The 18,488-nt window shown below is 42.7% G+C and overlaps 1 protein-coding gene across 2 annotated transcripts in view; it reads right to left on the bottom strand.

Moving 5' to 3' along the window:
• Positions 1 to 3,666: 3,666 nt before the first annotated feature.
• Positions 3,667 to 18,488, bottom strand: part of PKD2 (polycystin 2, transient receptor potential cation channel) — a 47,814-nt gene continuing 32,992 nt past the window's right edge. Inside the window, exons 10-15 of one of the 2 annotated variants that reach the window (XM_075998748.1) lie at positions 16,560 to 16,658; positions 12,167 to 12,288; positions 11,840 to 11,957; positions 9,191 to 9,354; positions 7,403 to 7,550; positions 3,667 to 6,382 (exon numbers count right to left, since the gene is read on the bottom strand). In XM_075998748.1, the coding sequence (XP_075854863.1) occupies positions 6,146 to 6,382; positions 7,403 to 7,550; positions 9,191 to 9,354; positions 11,840 to 11,957; positions 12,167 to 12,288; positions 16,560 to 16,658 (888 nt within the window). In that variant the 3' untranslated portion in view covers positions 3,667 to 6,145. The other variant, XM_075998749.1, reaches the window with a different exon arrangement.

Below are 18,488 nucleotides of genomic sequence, written 5' to 3' on the forward strand. Positions count from 1 at the left end.
TATAGATCATAATGAAAAAACTGGAACAATCTAAATGTCCAATACCAGGGAAGAGGTTAGTATGTTTTGCTTAATTCATATAAATTATCAATTTATAACTGATGAACTCATATGCATTGGCATATATCAGATATATTCATATATCATACTAATTTAGACTGGGCTTGGTGGCTCATGCCTGTAATCCTAGCACTCTGGGAGGCCGAGGTGGGCGGATCGCTGGAGGTCAGGAGTTCGAAACCAGCCTGAGCAAGAGCGAGACCCCGTCTCTACTATAAATAGAAAGAAATTAATTGGCCAACTAATATATATAGAAAAAATTAGCCGGGCATGGTGGTGCATGCCTGTAGTCCCGGCTACTCGGGAGGCTGAGGCAGGAGGATCACTTGAGCCCAGGAGATTGAGGTTGCTGTGAGCAAGGCTGACGCCACGACACTCTAGCCTGGGCAACAAAGCGAGACTCTGTCTCAAAAAAAATAAAATAAGAAAAAAATACTAAATTATATAAATTCACTCTGTAGCCCTTATCAAAAGCAGGGTTTCATGGCATGTTTGTGTTAAAACATGAACAAGCAGTGCACAAAACTGTACAAACAAGATGATCCCAATTTTGAAATATATATGTACACTAACTTATAGAAGACTTTTAAGTAAGTTTTTAATTATCATGTGGCACTATCAGTCCCCTTTATTTGCCTTTTAAATTTGAAGTCATCAAGAATTCCTTTTCTTTTTTGCTGATTTAATCAATTGTTATGTGTTGCTTTATTATTATTATTATTATTTTTATTTTTTGGGGGGGGCAAACCACGTGGCTTTATTATACACTCGTGGACGAGGTTCTGGGGCCCCAGGAGAGGGGGGCCCCGGAAGTCACCCTGCTTTTTTTTTTTTAAATTTCATCATATTATGGGGGTACAAATGTTTAGGTTGCATATATTGCCTGTGCCCCCCTCCCCCCTCGAGTCAGAGCTTCAAGCGTGCCCATCCCCTAGACGGTGCACATCTCACTCATCGTGTCTGTCTACACCCGTCCCCTCCTCCCCTCCCACCTGCCCGACACCCGATAGATGTCACTCCTGTGTGTCCACTTAGGTGCTGATCCGTTAATGCCAATTTGCTGGTGAACGCAGGTGGTGCTTATTTTTCCAATTCTTGAGATACTTCCCTTAGTAGGATGGGCTCCAGCTCCAGCCAGGAAAACACACGAGGTGCTGGGTCACTGCTATTTCTTAGAGCTGAGTAGTGCTCCATGGTGCACACAGACCACATTTTATTAATCCACTCGTGCATGGATGGGCACTTGGGTTGTTTCCACAGCTTTGCAATTGTGAATTGTGCTGCTATAAACATTCGAGTGCAGGTGTCTTTTTCATAGAGTGACTTTTGATCTTTGGGGTAGATGCCCAGTAGTGGGATTGCTGGATCCAATGGTAGATCCACTTGTATCGCTTTGAGGTGTCTCCATGTTGCTTTCCACAGAGGTTGAGCTAGTTTGCAGTCCCATCTCTTTCTGTTTGTAATGGAAATGCCAGCTGCAAAGCACTTGCTTTCCTACACACATATTCTTATTTTGTTAACAGAACCCCATGAGGGAGACCAGGTACGTGTTCATTTTCTCATTGCACAAGTGAAGAAGTGGCATGTTTAGAGAAACTGGAGCAGGTGTGTTGGCATGGTGGCCTGGTGGGTTAGCACGGTGTGAGGATGAGAATCTCAGGCCAGTGACTTTTCCTTATGCTGCGAACTTGTCCCTGTTTTATGGGGGGGGTCTACACACAGTCACGTGGCACAACTCTGCGGGCACTGTTTGCATTGTATTCTTTTTTTTTCTTTTTTTGAGACAGAGTCTCAACTCTGTTGCCCAGGCTAGAGTGAGTGCCGTGGCATCAGCCTAGCTCACAGCAACCTCCAACTCCTGGCCTCAAGCGATCCTACTGCCTCAGCCTCCTCCCGAGTAGCTGGGGCTACAGGCATGGGCCACCATGCCCGGCTCATTTTTTCTATTTATTTTTAGTTGTCCTAATTTGTTTATATATATATTTTTTAGTAGAGATGGGGGTCTCGCTCTTGCTCAGGCTGGTCTCGAACTCGTGACCTTGAGCGATCCTCCCGCCTGGGCCTCCCAGAGTGCTAGGATGATGGGCATGAGCCACCGTGCCTGGCCTGTATTCTAAGGGAATGGGAGTCCTTGGAGTTGAGCCACACGTGCTGTGGGGACCCGGGCCATTCCCATTAGTGCCACAGCCCTTCTCAGCGACCAGTGTCTGCATCTCTGCCTTGCTCAGAAGCCAGCCAGGGTGGCTCTGTCTGCCGGAAGTGCTAGGGAACTACTACTGTTCTCCCAGAGGGGCCTTCCAACCCAAGGCCTAGCCCCTCGGGTGGGATGAGTCTGAACGGTTTGTTCTAGATTGTTCTACACTGTTCTCCAGAGTGTCACCGCAGGAACTAAGCTTTAGCAGCCTGCACTGTCGGCCTGGGTGACACCACTTTAATGACGCCTCTTCCCTGTCCTCTCCAGGCTACCCCCCCTACTGCCCACACCTCCCAAGCAAACCACCCGCCCGCACTCCTCGTCTCAGGGTCTCCTTCTGCAGGGAAGAGAAAACCAGCCACCATGCCTTGTCACTGCCTTGTGTTTAAAGGCTAATTAGTGGGCAGGGCATGGAGGCTCACACCTTTCATCCTAGCACTCTGGGAGGCTGAGGCTGGCAGATCGCTCAAGGTCAGGAGTTCGAGACCAGCCTGAGCAAGAGCGAGATCCCCGTCTCTACTAAAAAATAGAAAGAAATGAATTGGCCAACTAAAAATATGCAGAAAAAATGAGTCAGGCATGGTGACGCATGCTTGTAGTCCCAGCTACTTGGGAGGAGGCTGAGGCAGGAGGATCGCTTGAGCCCAGGAATTTGAGGTTGCTGTGAGCTAGGCTGATGCCAGGGCACTCTAGCCTGGGCAGAAAAAAAAAAAGGAGGCTAATTAGTTACCTGAAATGCATATTTGGTATACTAAGCATAGAAATGTGTCAGTTATGTTGTCTTGGGGCATAAGACGAGAAGGAGCCTTCTTCGAAGTCTAAGCCTTTACTATTAGTGTCATGATAAAAGGCAAACCACTCAACCGTTTCTTTTTCTTTTTTATTTTATTTTTTTGAGACAGGGTCTCGGTTTGTTGCCCAGGCTAGAGTGAGTGCCGTGGCGTCAGCCTCGCTCACAGCAACCTCAATCTCCGGGGCTCAGCGATCCTCCTGCCTCAGCCTCCCGAGTAGCTGGGACTATAGGCATGCGCCATCATGCCCGGCTAATTTTTTGTATATATATTTTTTTAGCTGGTCAATTAATTTATTTCTATTTTTGGTAGAGATGGGGTCTCGCTCAGGCTGGTTTCGAACTCCTGACCTTGAGCAATCCTCCCGCCTCGGCCTCCCAAAGTGCTAGGATTACAGGCGTGAGCCACCATGCCCGGCTAATTAATTTTTTAATTAATTAATTTCTTGATATTTTTATTTTAGTAGAGACAGGGTCTCCCTCTTGCTCAGGCTGGTCTCGAACTCCTGACCTCGAGCGATCCTCCCTCCTCGGCCTCCCAGAGTGCTAGGGTGACAGGTGTGAGCCACCGCGCCCGGCCCACTCAATTGTTTCTACTTAGCAAACAGACAACTCTTACATCTGCTATTATATCAAATCTTTATTAAGAGCTCAGTATTACACATTAATAAGATACTTGGTCGTGGAGAAAGACTTGCATACAAAACATCTTCTTAAGATTACCAATTCAGAGGGGAAGGGGACAGGGATGGGATGAGGGGGGAATTCTCCATGACTTAGGAAGAAAAATACACGTCATTTATGAGTATAAAGAGAAAGAATTCTGCAAAGTTTTGCAAGTGCAATGAAAAACAGCATCATAATAAGTATGATAAAAAGAATTTCTAGTGACCATAATTGATCGATGGCACATGGTCCACCCACATGGATACCACATAAGGCTGCACTTCAAATCGAAGTTTGTTTACATGTAATAACATGGTACACGTATGTAAATATATACAGTCAATGTCCCTGGAATGCAAACTCTAGCCCGTAGTGATAAAGGATTTTGTGTAGCATATTCGAAAGAAACTAGAAACAGAGAGGAAGCCATGAGCCAAGAAACTCAACTCTCCTGCTTATCCTATTAGCTCTCTTTTTTTTTATTTATTATATTTTATATCTTCGTTTTTTTTTTCAAGAGGAATTAAAGGCTAACCTATTAGCTCTCAAAAAGTCACCATACTTAACACTTTTGTAAAACCAAATTTTGATTTTTTTTAATTGAGAAATAGATTTTCCCCCAAACATTTGGCAAGACCCTCTCCCAGTGAAACCAACCACTGCCAACTTAGACTTTAGCCCATCCCTTTTTGATAATGGATGAACTTTCAACGCTAAAACCTCCTTTTTATTAAATTGAGCTCCATTTGGATTATAAATTCTAGCTCTGACATGCAAGGTTCAAGATTACTTGAGTTCTATATTCTTAAAACACTGTAAGACAAACTATGAATTTCAAAACTTTCTTACAATTTTGCTTCAAATGAACATGGTTGCTGAATTAAAACTTTCAGTGCATACTAAAAATGTAGTAAGTTGGTCTTATTAAGATTAGTTATGACATTAAATCTAGTTGCAAATGAGTGGAGCCACATGGGAAAGAGAATGTATCAGAAATCTTCACACTGAACTCATTATTAGAAAAAGTCAAGCAGGGCGCTGTGGCTCACACCTGTAACCCTAGCACTCTGGGAGGCCGAGGTGGGAGGATCACTCAACGTCAGGAGTTCGAGACCAGCCTGAGCAAGAGTGAGACCCCATCTCTACTAAAAATAGAAAGAAATTAGCCGGATAACTAAAAATACATAGAAAAAATTAGCCAGGCATGGTGGCGCATGCCTGTAGTCCCAGCTACTTGGGAGGCTGAGGCAGGAGGATCACTGGAGCCCAGGAGTCTGAGGTTGCTGTGAGCGAGGCTGACACAACAGCACTCTAGCCTGGGCAACAGAGTGAGACTCTTGTCTCAAAAAAAAAAAAAAAAAAAAAAGAAAGTCAAACTTAGTGACAACTTAGGGCTCCTGCCAATTCTCTTGTTATGGTTAGAGATGCCATTTTATCCTCGACTTGATCTTTGGTAGTTTTACTCAGCTCATTGCAAATTAGAGCCAAAATAATGAAAAAAATTAAGTGATACAGTTATTCCCACAGACATTAGATACAGAAAAAAATAACAAAAAAAGCATAGTTCATAACATCTTAACAACTCAGCCAAATGATAGCATAATGACCACAGACGGACCCATTCTCTGATTTGGAGTTCTTTTGCATTTCACCATTTAGAAAAGTTCACTAGGGCCGGGCGCGGTGGCTCACGCCTGTCATCCTAGCTCTCTGGGAGGCTGAGGCGGGAGGATCGCTCAACGTCAGGAGTTCGAGACCAGCCTGAGCAAGAGCGAGACGCCAGTCTCTACTAAAAATAGAATGAAATTAATTGGACAACTAAAAAAAATATATATAAAAAAATTAAAAAAAGAAAAATTTACTAGATCTGTTGGAAGGTAAAAAAAAAAAAAAAAAGAAAAGTTTACCCTGGGAAGGTAGGCATAATAAAAATCTCCTTTCTTAAAAGAAAAGCTATGGATTCAGCTCATGAGCTATATCTGAGCAGAAAGGAATGTTCTTCTAGTTTCTTCTTCACCAACTGGGCAAAAATAACAATACTTATTTGTGAGATTGGAGAGCAAAGTCAGAAGCCCTGTGGTGGTTCTCTTTCTAGCTTTAAAAGGCGACTTTACTGTCAACCAAGAATACTCAGTGGTGGCAGCTTCTGGGTGTCCCCCTCCATATATTTTACAAAGATGTCTTTTTCCGTGCTCAATGTTTACAGCTTAGATTTCTTATATGAGAAAAAGGGGGGAAAAAAAAGTGTCTTTTGATCCCCGGGTAAAGTTTACAGGAAATAAATTAAAGTGCAGAAGGTTGACAGTCGGCCACAAAGATCAGAATCCCACTGCGGCGGGCGGGGGCGTATAGATGGGGTTCTTGTGACGGCGGTTGGGGACGGCCACCCTGTCACCTGTTAGGAAGACACACGCTAACACACGCACACGCGTGGGTCATACATGCATGTTAGGGTTCCCGGGTTGTCTTCCGCCTTCCAGGCCTTCTGTGGACTGGGAGGAAGGCGGCCTCGAGCTTCTGGGGGGAGGTGGCCCGTTGGGACCCTCGGGCACGCCCAGCCCCTGGCTTGTCTGGGAGGCCGCGTCGTCCGACTCCCAGCATTCCAGCTCCCCACGCACCAGCCTCTCCATCTGGTCCCGGTGGATGTCGCTGTCGCGGCCCAGCCTTTCATCCTGAAAACAGAACGGGAATCCAGGGTTGGGGACAAGGGCCAACACATGCTCCTCTACCTAGACACCCCAGCAGGGAATCCGGGGCCACATAATCTCTTTTTGGAGACAGAGTCTCACCTTGTTGTCCAGGCTAGAGTGAGTGCCGTGGCGCCAGCCTCGCTCACAGCAACCTCCAACTCCTGGGCTCAAGCAATCCTCCTGCCTCAGCCTCCTCCCGAGTAGCTGGGACTACAGGCATGGGCCACCATGGCCGGCCAATTTTTTCTACATATAGAAAATTAATTAATTTATTTATATTTTTATTTTAGTAGAGACGGGGTCTCTACTAAAATAGAGACCCCTGAGCCCGGCTAATTTTTTCTATATATTTTTAGTTGGCCAATTAAATTTCTTTCTATTTTTAGCAGAGATGGGGGTCTCGCTCTTGCTCAGGCTGGTCTCGAACTCCTGACCTTAAGTGATACTCCCGCCTTGGCCTCCCAGAGTGCTAGGATTTATTACAGGTGTGAGCCACCCCTATGCCCGGCCTAAAAAATCTGTCTATAGTTAGGGAAGGTTGCGGATTTGCAGCAAGTTAGAGCAACTCTCAAAGTCACTGGAGTATTTTTTCACTTAATTCCGTTCTCCAGAGGAGGCAGGACCATTAGTGAGTGGAGTTTTTTTTTTTTTTTTTTTTTTGAGACAGAGTCTCACTCTGTTGCCCAGGCTAGAGTGAGTGCCGTGGCATCAGCCTCGCTCACAGCAACCTCCAACTCCTGGCCTCAAGTGATCCTCCTGCCTCAGCCTCCCGAGTAGCTGGGACTACAGGCATGCGCCACCATGCCCGGCTAATTTTCTCTCTATATATTAGTTGGCCAATTAATTTCTCTCTATTTTTAGTAGAGACAGGGTCTGGCTCTTGCTCAGGCTGGTTTCGAACTCCTGACCTCGAGCGATCCTCCCTCCTCGGCCTCCCAGAGACCGACATGCAGCATTTTTTTTAGCCTCGTCCCCTCCCCCGTGGTGTCCCCAGCGCTTTACCTCGGCCACTCCCTCCAGCAGGCGTCCCAGCACCTCCCTGCGCTTCAGCTTGGCCTGCTCCATGACCTCCAGCTTCACTATCACCGCGTCGATCTTGGACACCACGCTGCCGATGGAATGTTCCATGCGGTCCACCCGTCTCACCAGGCTGCAGGACACACGCCCACCGAGAGGGGCAGAGCCCCGGTCACTCTCCGTCTCTCCAGCCCAGGTGGCTTTTCCAATACAAATGCTAGGGGATTTCTTTTTCTTAGGCAATAGGATCAACTGGAACACTTTCTGAGTGGTTTTAAGGTTTATTTGTTTATTTTGAGACAGAGTCTCACTCTGTTGCCCGGGCTAGAGTGAGTGCCGTGGCGTCAGCCTCGCTCACAGCAACCTCCAACTCCTGGGCTCAAGCGATCCTCCTGCCTCAGCCTCCCCAGTAGCTGGGACTACAGGCATGCACCACCATGCCTGGCCAATCTATATATAGAAAATTAATTAATTTTTTAATTTCTTTATATTTTTATTTTAGTAGAGACGGGGTCTCGCTCTTGCTCAGGCTGGTCTCGAACCCCTGACCTTGAGCGATCCTCCCGCCTCGGCCTCCCAGAGTGCTAGGATGACAGTTCTGAGCCACCAGCGCCCGGCAGGTTTCAAGGTTTACAGATAAACTCTCAGCACCGCAGGTGGGCGTGTCAACTGTCGCAGAAGTCTTAAAAAATGCACGCTTCTTCCTTTATTCGGAAATTGCATTTTTAGAAAAGTTTCCAAAGGAAGCACGGTGCACGGTGGCTCACGCCTGTAATCCTAGCATTTGGGGAGGCTGAGGCGGGAGGATCGCTTGAGGCCAGGAGTTCGAGGCATAGTGAGATATTAATAGATTAATAGATATTAATAGATATTAATAGTTTTGGTTGGCAGGATAATGGGAGACTTGGATGTTTTCTTTTACTTTGGTTTGCTAATATTCTTATAATGAATGTATTATATAAGAGAAAGAATATAAAATAACCAATAAAAGTTATAAAAAAGAACTGATGATTAGTCGTGGAAAGGAGTGAATTCTCAATGAGGGAAAATGCTTGGTCTCTTTTGGACTCTTGTCAACCCAAATTCTGCCAATTTGTTTATTTTTTTTTTGAGTCAGAGTCTCACTCTTTTGCCCAGGCTAGAGTGAGTGCCATGGCATCAGCCTTGCTCACAGCAACCTCCAACTCCTGGGCTCAAGCGATCCTCCTGCCTCAGCCTCCCGGGTAGCTGGGACTACCACCATGCCTGACTAATATTTTCTTTTTTTTTTTTTTTTTCTTTTTTTTTTGCCTAGTCAAGCTGTTCCCATTGACTAATATTTTCTATACATATTTTTAGTTGGCCAACTAAACTAGTTTGGCCCAACTAGTTTACGTGTCATTAGTTTGTTTCTATTTTTAGTAGAGACGGGGTCTCGCTCTTGCTCAGGCTGGTCTCGAACTCCTGACCTCAAATGATCCTCCCGCCTCGGCCTCCCAAAGCGCTAGCATGACAGGTGTGAGCCACCGCGCCCGGCCCATGGTGAGATATTTTTGGTTGGCAGGATAATGGGAGACTTTCACGTTTTCTTTTACTCTGATCTGCTACTATTCTTACGAAGAACATCTTATATAAGAGAAAGAAAATAAAACAACCAAAAATAAAAGTTATAAAAAAAAACCCCAAAACTGATGATTAGTGACGGAAAGGAGCGAACTGGGAGAAATGAGGGGAAACGCTTGGTCTCACTGGGACCCCCGTGGACCCCAATTCTGCCGAGCTGTTTCGACTTACACTTGGAACTCTTCGTAGGAGACGCCACTAGAGACGCTGCCCCTCCTTCTGGAGCTGTGCCCACTGTCCTCGTCATCGTCCTCCTCAGAGTCATCGAAGCTTCTCGGGAAACTCCGGCTGCTCATGGGCCGCGGTAGGGAGCCGTGGTCCAAGTCGAGGTCCTCCTGGAGAACATGGGGACATTGGGGCAGGGGCAGGGACCCCGGGACCCCACAGAAGCCTCAGCAAGAACCTGGGTAAGTGGGAAGTGGACGTGTGGCCTTTCCTTAGGGTTCCTGTGTGGTTCAACACCAGACTGGGGTGCCCACCTTTTTCCAATTTCATGGATTGGCAGATTCCCAGAACAGACTGTAACAACCAGCAAGAAGCCACTAACTTTTTGTCTGAACAAAAAAAAGAATATTTAAAAACACAATAAAGGTACCTGGATATCTAGATTGCTGGAAAAAACAAAACAACAACAACAAAAAAACTCAAACAAGCTGGAGACTCAGACTTGTGGGGGGAGGGGGGGGAAATGGGCATTTATTGAAACCTTAAAATCTGTACCCCCATAATATGCTGAAAAAAAAAACCAAACAAAAAAAACCAAACAAAAAAACAACCAAACAAAAAAAACACAATAAAGCAGCGAAAAAAGTAAATGAAGACGTATATGAGTTGAGTAGCCCTTATTTGAAATGCTTGGGACCAGAGGTGTTTTAGATTTAAAAAAAAAAAAATATTTTCATTATAGTTACCAGTTTAACACCTTTAATCTGAAAATCCAAACTCCGAACTGCTCCAGTGAGCATTTCTTTTTGAGCATGACCTACGAGTGTTATTTTGGTGCTCAAAAAGTTTTAGTTCCACTAAATAAATAAAATAATAAAAATAATAAAAAAATATATAAAAAATAATTAAAAAATAATAAAAGAAAAAGAAAATAACCCAACAACAACAAAAAAAAAAAAAGAGAGAAAAAGAAAAGTTTTAGATTTTGGAGTATTTTGAAAACTTTTGAGTTAAGAATGATCAACCTGTGTCACCTTTCTTTTTTTTTTTTTGAGACAGAGTCTCACTTTCTTGCCTAGGCTAGAGTGAGTGCCGTGGTGTCAGCCCAGCTCACAGCAACCTCAAACTCCTGGGCTCAAGCGATCCTCCTGCCTCAGCCTCCCGAGTAGCTAGGACTACAGGCATGCGCCACCATGCCTGGCTGATTTTTATATTATATACATTAGTTGGCCAATTAATTTCTTTCTATTTTTATGGTAGAGACGGGGTCTCACTCAGGCTGGTTTTGAACTCCTGACCTCGAGCAATCCGCCCGCCTCGGCCTCCCAGAGTGCTAGGATTACAGGAGTGAGCCACCGCGCCCGGCCGACCTTTCTTTTATAAAAGATAAAACATTCAATAGCTCCAAAGTAGGAAGACATAACCTCAGAATAAGAATTCTGACTAAATACAGCCTTGTGAAAATGTTTGTTATTCTCTGTGTTTACATGTCACTATAACTTGGTGACATGTCACCTACTGGCACTGTTTTGCGGAGCAGCATTTAGAAACCACTGTTCTAGACTTTTCCTCCTGTTAGTTTTATTTTACTACACATGCTAATAACTTAACTAGCTAACCAGAATAATTCTGTACCTCTTGATAAGTATATATATATATTTTTTCTCCTTTCTCTTACGGACTTTGTCAACTTGGCAACTGCTCAGGCTTATCTGTTCAACTTGATTACAGGAAAGCTTTAAGGCCAAATTTGGAGGCCAATCTTAATAAGCACAGGTAGCTTCTATGGGATGCATTTTTGAGCTTCATCCATAATCGATTATTTTAATGCCTTTCGTTTTGCATCTCTTTTCACTGTGACTTTTTTACATCGTGCCAACTTAATCCATTTTAATATATATAATTGTGCTATATATCCTTGTGCTATATATATATAATTGTGCTTTAATATATATAATTGTGCTAAAAAATGAATGCATTTTTTTAGCTTCATCCATAATCGATTATTTTAATGGCTTTCGTTTTGCATCTCTTTTCACTGTGACTTTTTTACATTGTGCCAACTTAATCCATTTTAATATATATAATTGTGCTATATATATATAATTGTGCTTTAATATATATAATTGTGCTAAAAAATGAATGCATTTTTGAGCTTCATCCATAATCGATTATTTTAATGCCTTTCGTTTTGCATCTCTTTTCACTGTGACTTTTTTACATCGTGCCAACTTAATCCATTTTAATATATATAATTGTGCTATATATCCTTGTGCTATATATATATAATTGTGCTTTAATATATATAATTGTGCTAAAAAATGAATGCATTTTTTTAGCTTCATCCACAATCGATTATTTTAATGGCTTTCGTTTTGCATCTCTTTTCACTGTGACTTTTTTACATCGTGCCAACTTAATCCATTTTTATATATATAATTGTGCATTAATATATATAATTGTGCTAAAAATGCATTTTTATATATATAATTGTGCTATATATCCCTGGTGGAATAGGCAAGGAACTAATAGGTAAACTGATTGAGATGGGGGGGTGCAGGGAGACACTCAATGGCACTCCACTTCTTCTATTTTGCATAATCCCGATGCATTGTGGGTACTGAATGACACCATGGTCCCCTAAACTAGACCCACCCTCTCTTTTTCCAAATCGTCTCTCATCTGCTGGTGCTCGTGCTCAGTCAGTTCTTGATCTCCATCCTGGTCATACTTGGTGAATATTGCCTCAATCTCTGCATCGGTGTGGCCCTTCCTGAAATTATTGAGAGGATACAGACAATGAAATTATTTTTGTGCGTGGTCCACTGCAAACACCAGAGACATCAAAATTGGAGGAGGACAAGAGGAACCGCTGAGTGGGAGCCAGTCCTTTTCGTGCAACATAATCCTGAAAGACACCCGAGTCTGAAAACCATGCACCGAGTGCGAATTTCCCAGGCCCTCAGCAAGTGTCATTCTTACCCTTTGAGATCTTGTCGCAGTTCATCGAAGTTTAACTTGCCTCCTCCTTGCTTCAGACTCTCTGAGATGTCATCCACGGAGTCTTTTTTCAGTTTTAGTTTGACCAAAGCTTTATGGTAGCCCTAGCAGGAAAAACAAAACAAAAAAGGGGGCTTGGTTTAGTTTATTCTCCCTTTGCATTTTATAGTAGTAGTAGCTACTATAAACCCAGTGCCTGGTGTCAATTGGACTCTCAACAAGTTATGTTGAATGAATGAATAATGAATATATCCAGTCTTCCATAGAACTCTTGTGGAATAGTTATATGGACAATGTCAGGGTCTTTCAATAAATCAAGAAGAACTAAAGGGCCTTTTTTTTTTTTTTTTTTGAGACAGAGTCTCACTTTGTTGTCCAGGCTAGAGTGAGTGCCATGGCGTCAGCCTCACTCACAGCAACCTCCAACTCCTGGGCTCAAGCGATCCTCCTGCCTCAGCCTCCCGAGTAGCTGGGACTACAGGCATGCGCCACCACGCCCGGCTAATTTTTTCTATATGTATTAGTTGGCCAATTAATTTCTTTCTATTTATAGTAGAGACGGGGTCTCGCTCTTGCTCAGGCTGGTTTTGAACTCCTGACCTTGAGCAATCCAGCCGCCTTGGCCTCCCAGAGTGCTAGGATTACAGGCGTGAGCCACTGCGCCCGGCCTAAAGGGCCTTTTATTTGTATATGTACTCAAGTTTAGGTGACAGACACAAAAGCCACTACATAGTCCATAGCTGTCTGCCTCAGAATACACAGGAATACGCAATAGTACTTAAGCATACCAAGAAACCTGAGTCATGTAATTATCTCATAGTCAGTAATATTCTTATATATGTTAAGTGTGTAAAAAAAAATCCCAGTAAAATGCAGATGAGGAATTTTGACCATCAAACTTCAGGCAGCTGTTGCTTTGCATAATAATACAACACTGTTAAGAGTATGCAAGTTGAGGCCGGGCGTGGTGGCTCATGCCTGTCATCCTAGCTCTCTGGGAGGCCGAGGTGGGAGGATTGCTCGAGGTCAGGAGTTCGAAACCAGCCTGAACCAAGAGCAAGACCCTGTCTCTACTAAAAAAAAAAAAATAGAAAGAAATTAATTGGCCAACTAAAAATATATATAGAAAAAGTTAGCCGGGCATGGTGGCGCATGCCTGTAGTCCCAGCTACTGGGGAGACTGAGGCAGGGGGATCGCTTGAGCCCAGGAGTTGGAGGTTGCTGTGAGCGAGGCTGACGCCACGGCACTCTAGCCCGGGCAACAGAGTGAGACTCTGTCTCAAAAAAAAAAAAAAGAAAAAGAAAAAAGAGTATACAAGTTGAAATTGAACTGAATAGTTAAATAGGAAGAATAGTTTTGTCACCTTTGAAATTTTTTGTCGAAATATTAAAAACTCCCTTGCTTTTTTTTACATAAATTTATAAGGAAATAAAAAAATAAAATGCATTATTTCTTTAGTACACTGGAATTAAAAACATTAGACACATTGAAAAATAAAGTATTTTATTTCTCTGTAAGCAACAAATCCAGAGTGTGTTTTTATATATAATTTAATTTTTACTTTAATTAAAATTTAATTTTTACTTTAACTTAATTTTTAATGTGTTTCTTTTCTTTCTGTTTTTTTTACCCATCATCAGGTGCTGTGCAGAGTGGTTTTAACAGCGCTTGCCCTCTTCTCATTTTGTGCTACTGCACCATGCACCTCACAATATTCAGTGAAATGTCTTTTCTGCACCGTCATCCCATTCTTAACATGGATTCACTTCCAACATCTTTTTCTTTTGCACTTTCATTATTGCAAAATATCTCTACTAAGAGATCCTTTCATGTGAAGGTTTTTCCTGGTATCATTTCCTCTGAGACATCTTCAGCCTTCTCATCACAGCCTCCTTCCTCATTTCTGTTGTCAAATCTGCTTTCACTAAGTTTTTCTGGATGCCGTGTCTATACTCCATGCTTCTGGAAATCCATTGTGCTTGTTTTGCATTTTACTTTCAGTGCTATCATTTTTTCTTTTCATTTATTGGCTAAAATTTCTTTTTTTTTTCTTTTTTTTTTTTTTTTTAAGACAGAGTCTCTCTCTGTCACCAAGCTAGACTGCAGTGACATCATCATAGCTCACTGCAGCCTCAAACTCCTGGGCTCAAGCGATCCTCCTGCCTCAGCCTCCTGAGTAGCTGGGACTACAAGCTCACAGCACCATGCCAGGTTGATTTCTCTATTTTTTTTGTAGAGATGGGGTCTTGCTCTTGCTCAGGCTGGTCTCGAACTTCTGGCCTCAAGCAAAATCCCCCTGCCTCTTAGCTGTACTTTCATCTTTGCTGGCCTATTCTCTTTTTTTTTTTTGAGACAGAGTCTCACTCTGTTGCCCAGGCTAGAGTGAGTGCCATGGCATCAGCCTAGCTCACAGCAACCTCAATCTCCTGGGCTCAAGCGATCCTCCTGCCTCAGCCTCCCTGGGCTCAAGCAAGCCTTCTGCCTCAGCCTCAGTCCCCAACCAAGTAGCTGGGACTACAGGCATGCGCCACCATGCCTGGCTAATTTTTTCTATATATTTTTAGTTGTCCGGCTAATTTCTTTCTATATTTTTAGTAGAGACGGGGTCTCACTCTTGCTCAGGCTGGTCTCCTGACTTTGTGCGATCCTCCCACCTCGGCCTCCCAGAATGCTACGATTACAGGCGTGAGCCACGGTGCCTGGCCTGATTTTTCTATTTTTAGTAGAGATGGGGTCTTGCTCTTGCTCAGGCTGGTCTCGAACTCCTGGCCTCGAGCAATCCCCCTGCCTATTAGCTGTACTTTCATCTTTGCTGGCCTATTCTCTTTTGAAATCATGCACCACGTGGGTTTATTCCTTGGGAGACAAGGAAGCAACACTGCATGGTTTGATCGTGAACTGAATAGCAGATGTTTGGTGACCAGTCAGCTGCAGATTGTGGCAGCGTCACGACTGGCCAAGCGTGATGCCCACCTGTTACTAGGGTAATGATTTGTAGACTGAAGAGCTGGCAGTGGAGTTTTTACTTTATGCAACATGTTTTGGGGGGTTTGGTGTTATTTAACAAAATCGCAGTAACTGAAAGTTGTATTCATCAGAATTATGCAAGTGTTTGTATGCACTTAAGAGATTTGCTAAAATGTAACCAACTACTATGATGCATATTTCAGGGTAACATGAATTTTAGGTCCCATCTGGGGAACTTTGTTTTAACAGGAAACTTTGTTGAAGTTTTATATTACACCAAGACTCCCAGACAACACAGTCCTAAGGCTTGAACCAATAAAAAAAAACCACAAACACACATCACAGTCAAGCAGCCGCTATATTTTAGCAAAATGATGTTAGCAAACAAGCTGTGTACTTTATTTATTTATTTTTTTGAGACAAAGTCTTGCTGTGTTGCCCGGGCTAGAGTGCTGTGGCATCAGCCTAGCTCACAGCAACCTCCAACTCCTGGGCTCAAGCGATCCTCCTGCCTCAGCCTCCCGAGTAGCTGGGACTACAGGCATGCGCCACCATGCTCAGATGATGTTTTTCTATATATTTTTAGTTTTAATTTCTTTCTATTTTTAGTAGAGACGGGGTCTTGCTCTTCTCGCTCAGGGTGGTTTCGAACTCTTGATCTTCAGCAAGATCCTCCTGCCTCGGCCTCCCAGAGTTGCTAGGATTACAGGTGTGAGCCACCACGCCCGGCCAAGCCATGTACTTTAAATGCAGTTATTTGTCGTTATGCAACTTTTATACTTTAAACCAAATAAAGAAGTCGTATTGAGAAGAACAAAGGTACCCAACTTTCCTGTCCTGCCCTTCTATTTAATAAATACTTCCTGAGAAGGTTCCAAAGTAAAAGTTCTCAGGCCCCCATGCTATGGCCTAAATCCCTGGATGAACCTATTTCCTTTGACTATTTAAAAACTGCCCTGAAGGTCAAGGGTAATGGGTGAGCTACTAAGTATTTTCCTCTAAGACGTTTCCTTTTCTTTTTTTTTTATAACAGTCATTGAGATAGAAAAGCTGGAAATACCTTTCTAGAATCTTCCCTTCCAGTTTATTTTGAACTGAGGATTTCTAGTGGAGATGCCAAAACAAATAAAGGTGATAAAAAAACAGCAGCTCAGCTCTTAAAGAGCCAGAAGATTATTAAGAATTTAATCCCAGGGCATAAAAGGATTCCGAAATTGAGGTGCAAGCTAGCAGTATGGCCATTAAGCCTCGAAGACAGGGAACATTGAAATCATCCCTGAAATATTGCGATCCTACCCTTTATTTTAAACAATGTCAATGGATCAGTGTTGATTTGGAAACCTGGCTGAAACAATATTCATTTTATGGAGGAAACAAGACAATTCTGAGAAGGAAGCATCCTCCTACCTTTTTGACAAGATCTGAGATCTCCATTTCGGCTTTCTGCTGAGCCAAATCAGATTTCACTTCAGAGTAAGTATCGTTGATGATGGCCAAAAACATGTTCTGTTTGTAAAATCAAAGGAAGTTCAAAATTAAAGGAAGGAATCTCAATATTTTCTGTGGACACCAACCCCTAAATCAAAACAAGCCTTTTTGTACATATACCATTTCCTTCCCAATCTGAGTAGTTTATGAAATTGTAAATTAATAGTTTTACTACCATATTCTCTAGGAAAATTATTTTCACCTGCAGGGTGAAATATACAGGGAAATATAATATATATTCTTATATATTGTATAAATATAATATATATTCTTACTTAACAAAACCATATATTGCGATATTTTTTACAAAAAGAGACAAGAATGAAATATAACAAAATATTAACGTATTTATTTACTTATGAATGGTGGGATTATTTTATTATTTTTGCTCATCTATGTTCTCTCTGTTTAAAACATTTTACAGAAATTACTGTGGCTACAGAACTTGAAAAGTCTCTTCAAATTTCAATAGTCAACACAGACTAGTAGAATTCTAGGCTTATTCCAAATTTTGTTATATAATCATATTTGAGATTTATAGAACATATTCTAAAGAATTGAAAAGATCTCTGCAAATAGGAATACAGAGGGCATAGTAGGAAGATAGCAAAGAAAAGCTTTTTGAAAGAGAGGTAGACTATGGAATCATGCAAACTTGGGTTTAGGTTGTTTAACTTTTCTAATGTTTACGATTTTATTTATTTGTTTTGCACTGATAAAATGGGAAACATAATAGTACCTTCCTTACAGATTTGTAGTGAGGGTTAATGAGATAATTTCTATACATTGCTTAGGACAGATACTAATGCAAGTAACCAGCCTAATTGACAGCTACCGAATTACTACTCAGTAATGGTTAGTTCATTTTCCTGACTTTTCCCTACCCCAGTTGTAATGGTTTGTATTTCCAAAACATTTTCTCCATGAACTGCACCCAGTAGATCTGGTCCTTTTTTTTACATTCTCTTCTTTTGTTTTTCCTTTTTAGCATGGAACTGTGGTTTGTAACTATACAGCTGTATATTTGATTACGTCTGTTTTCCCCACAAAGTCCATGGAATCTTCAGGAAGGCAGGGCTGGTCTCTGTTTTCCTTAACATGGTATCTTTACTATCTAGCACATTGCTTGACAGTATGCAACAGACATGAAATACTCAAGTGCATATTATACACTATTTTATTGTTTGATTTTTTTTTTGAGACAGAGTCTCACTCTTTTGCCCAGGCTAGAGTGCCGTGGTGCCAGCCTCGCTCACAGCAACCTCCAACTCCTGGGCTCAAGTGATCCTCCTGCCTCAGCCTCCTGAGTAGCTGGGATTACAGGCATGTGTCACCATGCCTGGCTAATTTTTTTCTCCATATTTTATTTGGCCAATTAATTTCTTTCTATTTTTAGTAGAGACTGGGTCTCACTCTTCCTCAGGCTGGTCTCGAACTCCTGACCTTGAGTGATCCTCCTGCCTCGGCCTCCCAGAGTGCTAGGATGACAGGCATGAGCCACTGAGCCTGGCCATGTGGCTTCTTGTTAAACAGAGGTATTCGATTAACACCAGGCAGTCAGCTTGGAAGGGTAGCCCACCCTTCCCTCATCTTGCCATTTCCTTAAGAGACAGGTTTGCACAGAAAGTCACCTCCCTGCCTGTCTCTGGAGGGTGTAAGGAGAGTGATTCCTTTTTGTGCAGTGGGATCCAAAATTATTTTGGTATAAAGGCAAAAACTAAGGGCTTCTTTGCACGTTCAGGTGATTGATCTGACAAAATGACTGAATAATCTGGAAGGTCCATGAGCCGGGCACGGTGGCTCACGCCTGTAATCCTAGCACTCTGGGAGGCCAAGGTGGAAGGATCG

The sequence above is a fragment of the Microcebus murinus genome, chromosome 29 (assembly GCF_040939455.1).
Source record: "Microcebus murinus isolate Inina chromosome 29, M.murinus_Inina_mat1.0, whole genome shotgun sequence".
NCBI lineage: Eukaryota > Metazoa > Chordata > Mammalia > Primates > Cheirogaleidae > Microcebus > Microcebus murinus.